The 13,970-nt window shown below is 66.0% G+C and overlaps 1 protein-coding gene across 1 annotated transcript in view; it reads right to left on the bottom strand.

The window, feature by feature from the left end:
* Positions 1 to 241: 241 nt before the first annotated feature.
* LOC105308299 (adenylate cyclase type 1-like) overlaps positions 242 to 13,970 on the bottom strand; it is a 36,850-nt gene continuing 23,121 nt past the window's right edge. Inside the window, exons 9-14 of the mRNA XM_023525475.1 lie at positions 10,953 to 11,246; positions 10,198 to 10,344; positions 9,465 to 9,563; positions 8,853 to 8,967; positions 7,087 to 7,211; positions 242 to 5,941 (exon numbers count right to left, since the gene is read on the bottom strand). Coding sequence (XP_023381243.1) covers positions 5,627 to 5,941; positions 7,087 to 7,211; positions 8,853 to 8,967; positions 9,465 to 9,563; positions 10,198 to 10,344; positions 10,953 to 11,246 — 1,095 coding nt within the window. The 3' untranslated portion in view covers positions 242 to 5,626. The remainder of the gene's footprint in view (positions 5,942 to 7,086; positions 7,212 to 8,852; positions 8,968 to 9,464; positions 9,564 to 10,197; positions 10,345 to 10,952; positions 11,247 to 13,970) is intronic.

The raw sequence follows: 13,970 nt of genomic DNA, 5'->3' as shown, positions 1-13,970 counted from the left end.
AATAGCTCAAATCACCTTCCCTTAGAATCTCGTTTAGGAGCAAAGCTTGAGGGCCGCGGCATGCCCCCCCCACCACCGGTCACACGATGGGCTTTTCCAGCCCAGGAGGGCACAGCCCAGCCAGGGCCCGAGGAAGGACGGGGGACGTTGTAGGAAATTACAGAGAGTCGGCCCCGCGGGGCCATCCTTAGCCACACGACCCCTGCTTTTCAATGAAAGTGGCAAGAGTTCGTCAGGCAGTTTTCCCTTTACTTTTGTTAGATAAGATTCCAGGACGTACAGTGCAAACACCCGATAGAAAAGTTGCAGTTAAGAAACGTACATTCACATTTGACATTTCGGTCCATTCACTTTTTAAATAAAAATAGGACAAATTATTTGATTACTTGTCTGAACTGAACAATCTTGGAAAAGACTCGAAGGTATTCTACAGCTGACATAAAAATAGACCCGTATTGATCATACAAATCTATCGTGAGAAGCTGCCGGCGACAGGACTCGCCATTCCGTCATCCCGTGTCCGCATCTCAAGCATGCTCAGGGGGCCCCCCCAGGGGAGACCGTGTCCCGCATGCCACCCACTCTGTGTCCCACGGAGGGACAGCCCTTGCAGCCGACACAGAGGGCTGAGGCCGCCACACCCCTTTCCGGTCGAGGACAGTGCCCAGGTGGCCGTGGGTTCACCTAAGCGACGGGGCTGCGGCTGAGGGGCTACGTTCCGTTTCGTTCACTTGTGCCAGGGGTGGGCGGGCGCGTGCGGGGGCTGCTCGGGCTGTTCGGGCTCAGGGCCCAGGACCCGCTGTGCCAGGGACGCTCTGCGGCCAGCCGGCAGGTGGCCCGGGGCGAGCCGTCCCTCTGCTGTGCATGCTGCGTGCTCCCAAATTCAAACTAAATGTCACACAACCGGGGACTTCGGGGCATGCGACAGAATGCAAATGGCTTGCGTGTCCGGTGTTTTCAAGATGAAGGCTAAACAGCTCGCCTCTGCAGGACGCGTGCTAGGGTGGTGGTGCCCCAAGTGTGTGAGGTGGGGGGCTTCCTCGGGGTTCCCAGGCCGGGGAGGGTCCCCTGAGACGTGTGCTTTGTGCCCAGGGCTGCGTGGGGACTGCCGGTGGCCGCCCGCCTGCCGCACGCACTTGGGGGAGCCAGGCCGCTGCCCGCAGACCACCTGCAGCGGTCAATAAGCCTGAGAGGCTGGATGGGCCTCCTGGGGGCTCGTCCGGGGCGCCCCCTCCACTCCAACATCATCCCTCAGTAAACAACACCCACCTGAAGTCTGGGCCCAGCGCAGCCCCCAGTGCGTCTGCCCTCAGGACCCTGCCGCCCCAGGAAGGAGCACTGACCGCCAACGCCAGGCTGGCAGGGGGACAGCGGCATCAGGTGGCTCTGACCAGGCATCGGGAGCGGGGCGGGGTCCAGGTAAGTGGAGAAACACGTGTGGTTTGCGGGTCCGGGGGCCCGTTCTCCCGTCTGAGGTCAGAGGGCCTCCCTCCTTGCTGGGGGCGGTCTGGGTTTCCTCAGTCGGTGACGGGCCGCGTGGTGGGGTGCAGGTCAGGACAGAGTGACAACACGCAGGGATCTTCCAGGCCCCACATTTTGTGTTCCGCAGGATCGGTCGTTAGCAGAGGGACAGGGCTTGGCCAGGACGACAGGAGGTGCTCTCATCCCACGTGAGGTCTGGGCGAGGACGCGGCCAGGCCGTCTTGGACCTGCCCCAGCCCTGTGCCCACCCTGCCGCCCGCCGTAGGCCAGGGTCTGGCTGGGACGCGGACCTCAGCCCGCCGACTCAGGTCAAAGTGGTGGGTGCAGGGCTGGGCCCACAAGGGTCACAGTGACTCAAGTCCCCTCACTGCCCGCTTTGCTCAGCGTGGGCCCCTGGCCTGTGCCACATGGGGACGGGCACGGTGTCGGAGCTCCTCGGGTGAGGCCACCTGTTGTCCCCGAACTCACTTTAGGCGCCTGAGCCACCGTTGGCCACCCAGCGCCCACGATAAGTGGCACAGGATCCCAAATCCCTCCTGCTGATCTCTGGGCCTCACACTGCAGCCCCCAGAAGATCCCAGCTCTGATTCAAAGCCACCCCCAGCGTAAGGACCCCAGAGGCACACAGACAGCCCCAGGCACCATCCGGGGAAGTGCCACGTTCTTCATGGCCCACTCGACTCAGAACCTGGAGTCTTACGGGGAGACAGGGGGCTGCTGGCTCAGCTTCCAGCCTGAGCATCCCAAGCGCCTGCAGCTGGGGGTAGGTGTCCAGGGCCAGGTCACTGCTGCACCCTACAATGTCCCACCCGCAAATCTCGTTCCTTGTTTATTTCACCAAAGAAATATTGTAAAACCAGCTCTAAGGCTAGTTTTGGGGGTTTTTTTTCGGGGGGGGTTGGTTTTGTTTTTTAAATTGAAGCCATTATAACATGGGGGGCCGAGTCTATTTCTGGGGTTGCTGTGTACAGCCTGCAGGTCTGCACGTTTTCAGAACTAAAAGCACCAGCAGTGACCAGCCACCCGCCTGGTGCTACTCAGCACATGCCACACACACAACCCCCACTCCTGGGACCCACACCTGAGGACTCAGTGTGCGGGGGTGCCCAAGCTGGAGCCGAGACGGGTACCCCTGCCTGGGAGAAACGCCGAAGATGCTGGCCGGCCGGCCAACCCAGCCCTTCTTCCAGAGAGGCAGTAAAAGGAATTAAATGCTATTTCTAGGTGGCGGCTGGGATGCAGCCCGGAGCTCCTAGCGGGGGCCACAGATACGATGTCTCAGGCTGGCAGGATCCCTTCCAAGGCCACCGTCCTGCAGCAGCCCGTTTACCACAGGAGGCAGCGTCATGCCAACGGCAGCCTGTGGACTCGCCGTACCCTCGGGCCGAGCTGAGACACAGGGACGAGTCACAGACCCGCACGGGCCCCGGTGTGTCCACCTCCCCCTCCATCACCTGGGGAGGACCTGCCACGGGCCGCTCGCTGGCTCTCTGCGTCCCAAGCCCAGGGTGCTCACGGCAAAGCCCCCAGGGCACACTGCCCCAAGCTGGGTCTTCAGAAGGGCTGGGGCGTCGGGTGCTGGCCGCACAGCACCATCCGTTTGGGCAAAGCCGTGCGTGCGGCGTCTGAACCAGCAGCTGCTCTGGACCAGACCTCCGCAGCTTAGGGTTAGTTATTGCTTCTGGTGACACTGGGTGTCCGGAAGCCCTGGTGGCTTTCGCGTCTGACGGACACAGCAGGCTCTAGGTGGCTGGGTCTATGGGGGCGCCGCCCGCAGGACACGCACACCATGGAGAGGGCCGGCCTGGGGTCACGGCCCAGGGAAGCATCTGGAAGTTCTACTCTACTGCGGTCAGGCACAAGGCATGCGAGGGTCATGCATGGGGTCGTGTGGGGACACACAAAGTCATTCCAAAGGGCTGGAGGGTTGCCAAGCAGGGGTGCCCTCACGAGGAGCAGCGGGCATCGGGCTGAGCGCCCTCACATGGGGTCTGGCCCTTCGCCAGCGGGTGACAGGCGGTGGCAGCGCGGGGCCCCCCAAGTCCATCAGTCAGAGGGCCCTGTCGTGACGTCCACACGTGAGTATCGTACAAGGTTCGAGGAAATAAGGCAATGTCATGGTCTCGTCACGCATACGAAGGAAGACACGCTCACACCGAACCCCACGGGCCGGGTGGCTGCCCGGCTCCCGCACCACGGGAGCGGAGGGCGTGGGAACTGCTAATGCTGGCGGTGACCATCGGCGGGAAGGGCACGCATGGCGGGCCCGGAGCGGGGGGCCCACACTCCAGGCTCTGCACTCCGGTTCTGTGGACCCACGGTCCAGCCGCGAGGCGATGACCGTCGAGAGTTCACGGGCATCTGATGTCGCCGGGTCCACCTGCCTCCGTTCACTCGGCTGATGCCGAATTCTCTGCCCGTGGTTGTGGGGGCGGCAGCTCCTTCTCACCTCCCGGCAGCCGTGGCCGCTCACCGTGGGGCCATCCTGACTGCCCTGCTCCCTCCGCCCCTTCTTGGGGACACACGTTCATGCTGAGCCCACCCGTGGCAGGGTCTTCTCCCCAGCCTGCAGCCACCTGTCACCCTCCCTGCCCTTTGCGGTGTGACAGTGTGTTCATGGTTCAGGGGCCGTGTCCTGTCCGCCGCCCGCCCCCACACTGCGCCCGGTGTGAGCTCGGCTGGGAACGAGCAGGCGGCCACCGGGCCCCCGTCAGTCAGCCCTCGCGGGCAGGACCAGGCCGCGAGCCACACGCCCTCGACAGCTCTCGAGACGACTCGGCGTCCGCTGGAGGATTCGCACCATGTACCTAAGCGGGCGGGGAAACGGCCAGCACGCGTCGCGTTTCTCGACTGAGCGACCGATGGCCTTTGAGGCCCAGCACAGAGCGTGCCCGGGCGAGGCACCACGAAGCTCGGGGAGGAAGGCTGTCCAGTCGCCGCGCCGAGTGCCCGCACCGCCTGCCCACCCGCCCCGGCTCGGCCCCGCCGCCCCGCAGTGCCGGCGCTGGGTGGAGGTCACGCCCTCTCTCCCCAGATGGGCGGCCGCGCCCCATGCCCCATGTCCCATGCCCAGGACGGGGACGCCCGGGGATGCCGCCGGCCATCCCGCAGGGCTCCGTCCAGGGCGAGCCCCCATGCCCACCCTGAAGCCGGGACCCAGCCCGGCTCCTGCGCCCTGCAGCCCCCAGAGCCCCCGGCTGCCTGTCGGTGCCATGGCCTCCGGACGCCGTCCCCTGCTGACTGGCCTGCCCAGCGCGTCCTCCACCTATACCTCCATGTGACGACAGAGGCAGGGGGTGTCCCGAACTGCCACAGCTGCCTGCGGTCACCGCCCTGCCAACTGGAGCAGGGACCGCTGGAGCAGGGCCGTGCAGCAGCCCCCAGACACTGTGACCCGGCGGTCCCGCCCGAGACGCCGTCAGGGGATCATCCCGTCCCCCTGAGGGAAACTTGCTCTCAAACCCGCACAGCCTCGCATGTCCCCCGATGCGAGGAGCCCAGGGCGCCATACGGGAAGTAGGGGCTGCACCGACAGCCGGCCACCAGCACCACGGCAGGCAGAGTGGGGCACCAGGCTCCCGGGAGCCAACGCCGGGCGCCGGTCACAGCAGAAATGTGGCTGCAGGCTGTGGAGGGCCGGCCGCTGGCTCTCAGAAACGGCGGCTGGTGAGGAAAGCCGGCAGCCACCCCCGTGCATGAGGCTGGGGCTTCTCCATCCTCCCCGAACCGTCGAGGCCAGCTGTGGGCCCAGCCCTGCCCTCACGGCTCGACTCCCAGTCCGGTGCCCAGCAGGCCGCTGCCCAGGGCTGCAGCCGCCCACGTGGGACCTGCCATGGCTGGGCTGACGCGGCTCCACCTCAGGCTCCTGGCGGGAGTCTGAGGGTCCCCACCCGATGCTGGCCCGGCCCCGGGCAGCCTGCTCCCTCTGCAGGAGGAGAGGGTGGCGCCAGCAAGGCTGCCATGGAGCCTCCTGTCCATGCAGGCGGGGTCCGCCCTCCCCGAGTCACCGCCCCGCTGCTTCAGGTCCTGCCTGGACAGCACCCCTCCCAGACTGGCCCCGCTCTGCAGGATGGGCTGGTCCTGCTGGAGTGACCAAGGCCCCGAGCGTTCTGCCCTGTGGCCCCAGCGGCCAGCATGGGCTCAGCTAAGCCTCCTTCCCGGCAGCTGCTGGAGGCAGGTGTGGGCCGGGGGGCTGCGGGGCAAGCCCCGAGCCCTGCAGAGCCCCCGGCCCGGCTCCGACCCGGGGGCAGCCTGTGGCCAGTCCGGTCTGGAGGCCGGCTCTCCCATACAGACACGTTCTCCGCTCCGAGCTCAGGGGCCTGGTCTGGGGGCCATTCCCATCGGTCCTGCCTTCCAAGAAGTAGGTCAGCATCTCGCCCTTGCCCTTGACGCTGACCTTGCCGCGGCACGAGAAGCGGTAGGCGCGCCGCCTCAGCAGCCGGTGCACCTCCTCCGTCACCTGCGGGAGAAGAGCCCATGACGCCCAGTCACAGCCGGGCCTGTGCTGCTCCTGGGCACACTCTGAGAAGGACGTGAGCCTCTCGAGACTGCCCAGGGGCCTGAGGGGCCCACATAGGTAGAGCCTAGGAGTCCGGCCTGCATGGGCCCTGGACGGGCAGCAGGGGGCAGTGTACACCACAGGGGCATCGGAGCAGGCGGGCAGGCTGAACCGGACTGAGCCCTTGCTGGGGGTGAGCTCCATGGGACATGAGCAGGACTGGCTGTCGGGCCAGGGTGCTCAGCACCCACGGCATCTCAGGATGTCTCCAGGGCAGGGGACAGGCAGGGACCAGCTCAGCTGCAGGCGGACGGCAGAGACTGGGCTGGGGCAACACCAGGCCTCCGCCTCGCGGCTGGCAGGGCCCTAGTGCCTCCGTGGGCCCGAGCCCGGGGGCCACACAGAGGGCGGTGGGCACGGCCCCCAGAGAAAACAGCACGACAACTCCCCTGAGACTCCCGTCCCAGCCAGTGTTTCGGCAGGAAGAATTTGTCTCCAAGCCATAAAATCGCTAAAGACGAGAAAATTCTTTCTAACGAAGTTCTGTGAACTGAAAAGGAGGTCACTTTCCTCCCCCGCGTCACACTGGAGGCCCCTCCCCCACGCGGGGCCACCCCCCAGAGCTCCACGTATGCCAGGCACATCTGTCCCGGCCAGCCGAGCTCGCGCACTGTCCCACAGGGACCTGGGCTGTCTCTCAAGGTCCTACGCGGCTCCTAAGACGCGCGGCAGTCTCCGAATGAAAGACGAAGGAACCGATCGACGAAGGGGCGAGTGAGCAAGCGAGCAGTGAGGACAGGCGTGGCCAGAACCATCCGGGGCCGCACGGGAAACAAAAATGGCCACGGACGTCAGAGCTGCTCGGCCGGGCAGCGGACTCTGCGGTGGACATGACCACGTGGGGCGGGGCCTCAGCTCCGGGGTACGGGGAGAGGGAAGAGCAGAGTGCGCCCAACCTATGGGAAGGCGAAGGACACTGGCGTCCCTTAGTTTGTCTACCGCCAACTTCCGTGGCTGGTCCTCAGCGAGGCCCCGGCTGCCGGGCCCCTCCGCCTGGGTCTCCGCCTGCAGGATGGCACCCAGCCCGGGCTTGTGGCTGAACTGACCTGGATTCTGCCTGGAACCCCAGTGCTGTCCATCCGACTGGCCACGTTGACCGTGTTTCCCCAGATGTCGTACTGTGGCCGGCGAGCCCCGATCACTCCGGCCACCACGGGGCCCACGTTGATGCCTGGAAGACGAGCGCCGTGTGGCGTCAGCCAGACGCCTCCAGGGCAAGCACCGCCCCTGGCCGGAGGGCGGTCCTGGGGTCGCCTGGCGCGAGCCCTTCCCCGGAGTCCCGCCAGCAGCAGGGCGGCCTGCGTCGGCAGGGCCGCCACGTGTCCCCACCGCAGCCGCTTCCAGGAGCAGCGGCTCCTGCCCGGCTTCCTGGACGGGACCCTGTGGCTATTTGGGGAGTGAGCCCAGATCTGATCACAGCATTTCGGGGGGCTCTGCAGGGGATGCAGGCCCCTCCCTCTGTAGGCTCAGGGCCCGGCTGGCCGGGAGAGCCAGGAGGTGCTGAGGGCCCCCGTGGCCACGTCCAGCCTGACGCCTCATCCTGCCCGCGTTCTGCACCTGCACGTGGACCCTTCTGAGTTTAGCCAAGGGTGTGAGTAGCATTTTCAAAGTTGGCCTAGTCAGTCACCCAGGCTTGCGTGGTGGGTGCTGCGGTGCTGGCCAGGTAGGTGCAGGGGTACCCGGGGAGCAGAACTCGGTGGTATGAGCCAGGGCGGGGGAGGGGGCTCTACTGAGGCCAGGTGGTTGAGGGAACCAGGCAGGGGCTCTAAGATGACCACTTCATACATGGCCGGTGGGACAAGAAGAACCCCCACTGCCACGATACTCCAGTCCACGGGGACGAGACTGAGCCAGCGTCCAGCCCCCCACGTGACCAGCAGCTGAGCTCGTCTGTGGGGTCCCTGTGGGAGAGCGAGGAATAAAATCTCCACGAGGGGACCCAGACCTGCCTCCTGTGCGTCACTGCTGGTGCTCGTGGGAGCACGGCCTGGAGGAGGCCTGAGCCTGGGGGTGAGGCCTGGCTCCGGCCTCATGGAGCAGACTGAACCCGCCCACCCAAACGTCACCTGCTCCCACCCTACACTCAAAACCAGCCCTGGGGTCTGTTTGTGAGGCAAGCAGGCATTTCCAGCTAAAACCACCGCAAACCTGCAGTTTAACTCTATGCTGAGCTGGCTGGAGAGAAAGAGGGGGTGAGGTAGGGAGAGAGAAGGGAGGGGGGATGGAGGGAGGAAAAATTCCTCGTTTACATCCTGGACTAGTAGGAATTTTTCTAGTAAACTGTCTCCATCCCAGAAAACAACCGAACTGAAGACTGAAGCAGACCGCACGAGTCCGTAAGCGCTGGAGAGACACTCAGCCCTCGGGTGCACCCCCTCCTCGCTCGCCGGCGAGGGGAGGGGGTGCGGGAGGACAAGGACTCGCTGGGGTGGCACGGCTGGGCTCCGGGGAGCCTCTGGGCAGCCTGCGCCCGTGGCCTGAGCCCCAGGGTTTGGGGTCGGCGGACAGGAACAGAGCACTGTCCTCCAGCTCAGCGTGGCCTCACAGGTCCGTCTGGACATCTCCACACAACCGAGATTTCTCGTGTTTCCTGAGCTGGACAACAGCCCATCCAAGCCCTACGGCGCCGATACCCAGCTCTCAGACACAGCTGTCCCTGCGTCCCCAAGCTATCCATCTAGGCCATGCCACCCTCCTCCAGTGAGACCAAGAGGCCTGGCCTGCTGACCCCTGCTCCTAGGGATGGGGCCCAGGCTTCCAGCTGGCAGGGGAAGGAGGTGCTGGCCCGATGACGAGGCTGAGGGCCACATACCCACGCGGAGCACAAAGTCATTGTACGACTGGTAGTTGATCTCGTCCAGGACGTCAAACATCTCGATGGCAAAGTCCGCCAGCGTGCTGAGGTGGGCAGAGATGCACTTCCTAGCCTGGATGTGAGCACACACAGGTCACTGTGTTTGGGGGTGCAAGGAAGGAGGGGCAGAGACACACGAGGTGAGCTGCCAGGGGTGGGGTACCAGCCTGTGCCCCTGGCGGGATCCACAGGGCAGCAGCCCTGCTGACTGCAGGCTGGTCCCTGTGCCCAGCTGGGGGCAGGCTGGCTGGTTTCCACCAGGGATGTGTGAGGTGTGGTCACCATCCCCTCCGACGGGTAGGAGGCTGAGACAGAGACCGAAGTGGGTGACGATGGTGTCCCCAGCGGGAAAGGGTGGATCGATGAGAACAGAGGAAGCTCCCTGGCTGGCACTGTGTTGACTTCCCATAGGAAGTTTTGTCTGGAGAGAGCTGGTCACAGCCACTGCTCCAACCCCATGCAGAGGGCAGACCGAGGCCCAGAGCAGGTACCTGCCTGTCCAGGGCCCCAGGGCAGCTGGGGGCAGAGCTAGGACCCAGTTCCCAAGCAGGGCCCCCCAACAGCACCCACCTTGGCCCCAGTGGTGGGCACCAGCCCCACCGCGGCCATGTAGGTGCTCCCGATGGTCTTGATCTTCTCCAGGTCCTTGTAGAAGTCCTTCTCCATGAGCTGTGTTTAAAACACACAGCTGTCAGACGTCGGGGAACATCCGGACAAGTCGCCACGGCAACCAGCCAGGAGCGATGCAGAGCTGCGAGCCCATCTGGGAAGCTACGCTGTCTTCGCTATGGGTGCCGGGCAAGGTCCGCCAGAGCCGAGAGGCGCACGTGTGCGGGGCTTCGGCAAAGGCATTGGGAAGAGGGGTGGGGCACCACGCGGAGTGTGCCATGGGCCACCTGCCTGCCTGTCCACCCATCCTGTGGGTGAGCCGCCCGCCCGAGCCAGCATTACAAGACGGGACAGGCGCCAGCACCCAGCCCCGCAGCCCAGGCACCTCATCTGCACCCTGGTAGCCCTCCCCCCGGCCCTGCATCTAAGACCCCCCTCAACTGTCACCGTCGGTCGGCCTGGGGCCCAAGCAGCAGACCGCGTGCACTCCTCCCCACCCCTCCGTGGGGCACGTGCGCTGGTGTCAGGCATAGCGGACTCTGGGGAGAAGGCGGTCTCCCCAGCCCAGGCACGCAGCCCCGCCGCCCAGCCCCGCCACCCAGCACCTACATCCCGCCCCGCCGCCCAGCCCACTCGCCCAGCCCTGCCACCCAGCACCAACACCCGGCCCCGGCGCCCGGCTCGGAGCCCTGACCTCGTCGAAGTCAGCGATGATCTCGTTGAGGAGGCGCAGGCACTCCACCCCCATGTTGTTGCCGTCCAGCTCGATGTAGAAGTCGTTGAAGTTGGGGATGGAGGCGAACATGACGCCCACCTGCGAGTACGACTGGTAGTACAGGTCCTGGGGGTCAAAGGTCGGGTCACCAGGCAGGACAGCTCAGGGGAGCCAGAGCCTGCAGCCCGCTGAGGTGAGGAGGGGCAGTGGGGACGGCCCGCCAGCCCCAGGCCCAGCAGATGGGCGGGGGCCTGGGAGCTACTGCAGGCCAACGGTCAGGCTGACCTGGGGGCTTGTGACTTCAGGACACGCAGAGCTGGCCCGAGCTGCTTCCCTGTGAGTCGGCGTCTGCCGGCCCTGCTCTGCGGGTCCAGGGCCTGACTGGGTGGCGTGGCCACATGGAGGCTCTGAGCATCCCAGGTGGCCTCCGCCCTATCAGTGAAGCCACTGTCCTTCCTCCCGGGGGCAATGAACACTGCGCCCTCTCACGTGGGCAAAGGCAGGACAATATTTGTGGGTGTCCTGCCTGTCCCGGGAGCTTCTCGACAGCCCAGAGCCTCTCTGCCCTTGGGTGTGGCAGAGGGAACCCCTCAAGCTCGGTGGCCGAGGACTCGGAGACAGCCACGCTCTGTGACTTTAAGCAGAGAAGTAATGGGAGGGCCACTGGGTGGCACCTCCCGTGGGGCCCGGGACCCAGCACACCAGCCGTGCGTCCGCAGCAGCCGCGCCCTCACCATGCTCCGGGGATTGGACGTGAGAAAGTGCTGGGCCACGTGGGCCGGCAGCAGGTTGAACAGAATCCTCTTGTTGTCCAGCTTCACCTGCTCCATGTCGTCACGCTCCTCCTCAGCCTGGGGACAGTGGCTCCGTGAGACTCGCCTGACACGCCCACGCGACAAGGCGCTCTCCCGGGCCAGGCTCTGCACTACTCTCCCCAACCGGGCCCAACTTTGGGGCTCCCTGCTCAGCTTGACGAACCAGCCCCCACCCTGACACCTCAGCATCTGGTCAGCCCCACCCGCACTGCCCTGCAGGCGACGCGGACCGCCCGCCAGGCCTCAGCGAGAATGCCACCAGCTCGGCTTGGCCGGACATCCCCCCACTCACTCCTGACGTGTCCGTCTGCCAGCCCCGCCCGCTCCCCCCAGTGCAGGGGCCCCGACCAGCCCGAAGGAGAAGGACGCGGCCTCGCCACCATCACAAGCACCTCACGCAACGTCCGCTTCACACCCTCAGTGAAGCCGCGAACACGTGCTCCTCCCTCTCTCCAAACTAAACTCCGAGGGCGCCAGGGTCCCCACGGGCTCGTCCCCACCGCCCCCAGCACAGGGAACCCCAGTACTCTGGGTAACTCCTCCCCCGAAGTGCTGGAACTTTCAGAAAACGGGTGATGGGGGGCTCCCCTCCATTTCCAGGGTCTACCCCCAGCCACCTGCTGGGGACCAGTGGCCCCCTCTGAGGCACCAGCCCACCCAGGGCCCACTGTCCCCACACAGCCCCCGATGGGCCCCACCTGCCTCGCTCTCCGGGAATGCGACACGCCCTCCCCCAGCTCCCCTCCGCGGGCGCGCTCCGCCTGCCTAGGACCCCGGCCTCCACGGGCACCACGACGAGCAAAAAGCCAGGGGGACCTGCAGGGGCACATCCGGAGCCCAAGGAGCCCAGCCAGGTGCCAGCTCCCTGGAGCAGGTCTGACCGGGGGGACATGCGGGGCAGACAGCAGGCGTGGCCGAGTCCCAACCAGTGGTCCTTCGCTCTGGGCTGTGCAGGAACGAAGCAGCCGACCTCGATGGCCCCAGCCGTCCGTCGGCCACCGTGAGGGCTCCGAGGGCACTGCCGGCTGAGAGCCAGCGGCAGCCAGTGGTCAGGAACTGGCACTGGGCTGTCCCGCTCCGTGTCCCCCTTTGTCCAGCGTCTCACCCTGAGCACGCTCCCGGCCCAGAGGTCACCTGGTGGCCATCGCGGTGATCAGGCCGCCTGTGGTGGTGTCACGGAGCTTGTGTTCAGCCCCCTCATTTCACTTCATAATGGCCCCGAGCACAGGAGCAAGAACGCTGGCGGTTCAGATGCGCCACCGAGGCGCCGAGCAGCGAGAAGGCACGTGTGGGGGGGGCTGCGGCCGTGCGACGTGGACGTCCCCACGACCCGGGACGAGTCGCTGTCACAGGTGTAAAGATGGGGACTTGAAGGGCAGAGGAGTGGAGGAGGGGCAGCCGGCCGCCAGCTCGGCTGAGTCCCCGGGATCCGCGTGTGCGCCAGCCCCGCCCTGAACGCGGGCGACGCAGCTGCACGGCCACCCCTGGAATGCACGTTCGCTGGCAGAGGGATGAGCGGTTTTACTGTCGTCAGGGGACAGCTGCCACCACGGTCGCCCACTGAGCCCACAGGGAAGCCGCGTGGGAGGGAGGCCCAATGGCCCCAGGTGCAGGGCTGAGGAAGCGGTCGGCGGGCACAGCCATCTGTCCATGCGGTGGGGACGACCGGCCCAGCCTCAGAGAGGATGACCTCGTGAGTCTGGCCTGGCGGCACGGCGGTGGTTTGAGGACCGATATCCTCACGAGCTCCGACGGGCACGGACAAACGCGCAGGGCCTGGAAACACCCTCATTTTCTAGGTTTATGGGAAGCGAAGGGTCTTCTCGTCACACATCCCTAGAAAACCATCCCCACGTCCCGCGTAGGACCCACCCCGGACACGCGGTCACTGTCCGGCACTGAATCCCTGGAACCACAGGCTTGTGTGGCAGGTGGCGTCACCACTGGTGGGGACCCCGGGCTGGTCGACTGTTGTGCTTAATGGCCCTTACGGGGGCACCAACACCGGAAAGGCCCCAGCCACCCCAGATGCGGGTCCCGGCTGCAGGAGCCACAAGCCAGGCCCGGTCTCGCTCCGTGCATGTGAGGTGGGGCCAGGCGCCTCGTCAACGAGTCGGGCCAGTGTCACACAGTCCGGGCTGGCCAGGCCTGCCCTGCTCACGCCGAGCCCGTCCTTCTCAAGCTCCGAGCCGCTGCTCATAACTGAAGAATGATGGCGGGGTGCCCTCATCTCAGGGACCAGCCAACTCGGTCACCCTGAAGAGCCAGCTGGAGCCAGACAAGACCAAGCTCGCAGCCTGCCACGAAGATGCTGCTGCCGTCCCCTGGCGTGGCTTTGGCCAGTGCAGTGGCCAGGTCTCCTGTCCAGGGCCCGGCGTGTGGCGTCTGCCCTGACCCCAGCCGACCCTGAGGACTCCACCCAGAACCTGCCAGCTGCCCCCTGTCGGGCTTGACCAGCGGGGGCTGCGGGAAGAGAGCAGGGCCCTGCTGGCACGGTCACCTAGTGGTAGCCGGCTGTGTCCCGCGGCCAAAGGGCGTGGACCCCATCTGGTGGCTCCCCGTGTCCCAGGTCTTGGGACCTGCTCCCCACTCCCCTTTGGCCTGGAGCGGGGACTCCCCACCTGGGCACCCCAGGCACCGCTCCAACCCGGGTCACCCTGCACCCCTCCCATCTTTCAGATGGCCCAATGCCATCAGCTCTCAGCCTCACCTGACAGGACTGTGCCCTCTGCCCTCTGCCCAGTGGTGCGTGCACAAGGCCACTCCCACCCCCACCACAGGCCACCGCCGATGGCCAGCCCTGCCTGGCCCCCACAGAGCCACTCCCAAGACCCCCCACAGCCCCCACCCGCCTCAGCACCAACACAGGCCACCGCCAGGCCACCGTCTGCACACAGCGGTGAGACCCCCCCAGACCCCGCCACCTTTCCCACCTGG

This window comes from Pteropus vampyrus, unplaced genomic scaffold (genome assembly GCF_000151845.1).
Source record: "Pteropus vampyrus isolate Shadow unplaced genomic scaffold, Pvam_2.0 Scaffold565, whole genome shotgun sequence".
NCBI classification, from domain to species: Eukaryota; Metazoa; Chordata; class Mammalia; order Chiroptera; family Pteropodidae; genus Pteropus; species Pteropus vampyrus.
This window is presented reverse-complemented; position numbering and strand designations above follow the sequence as displayed.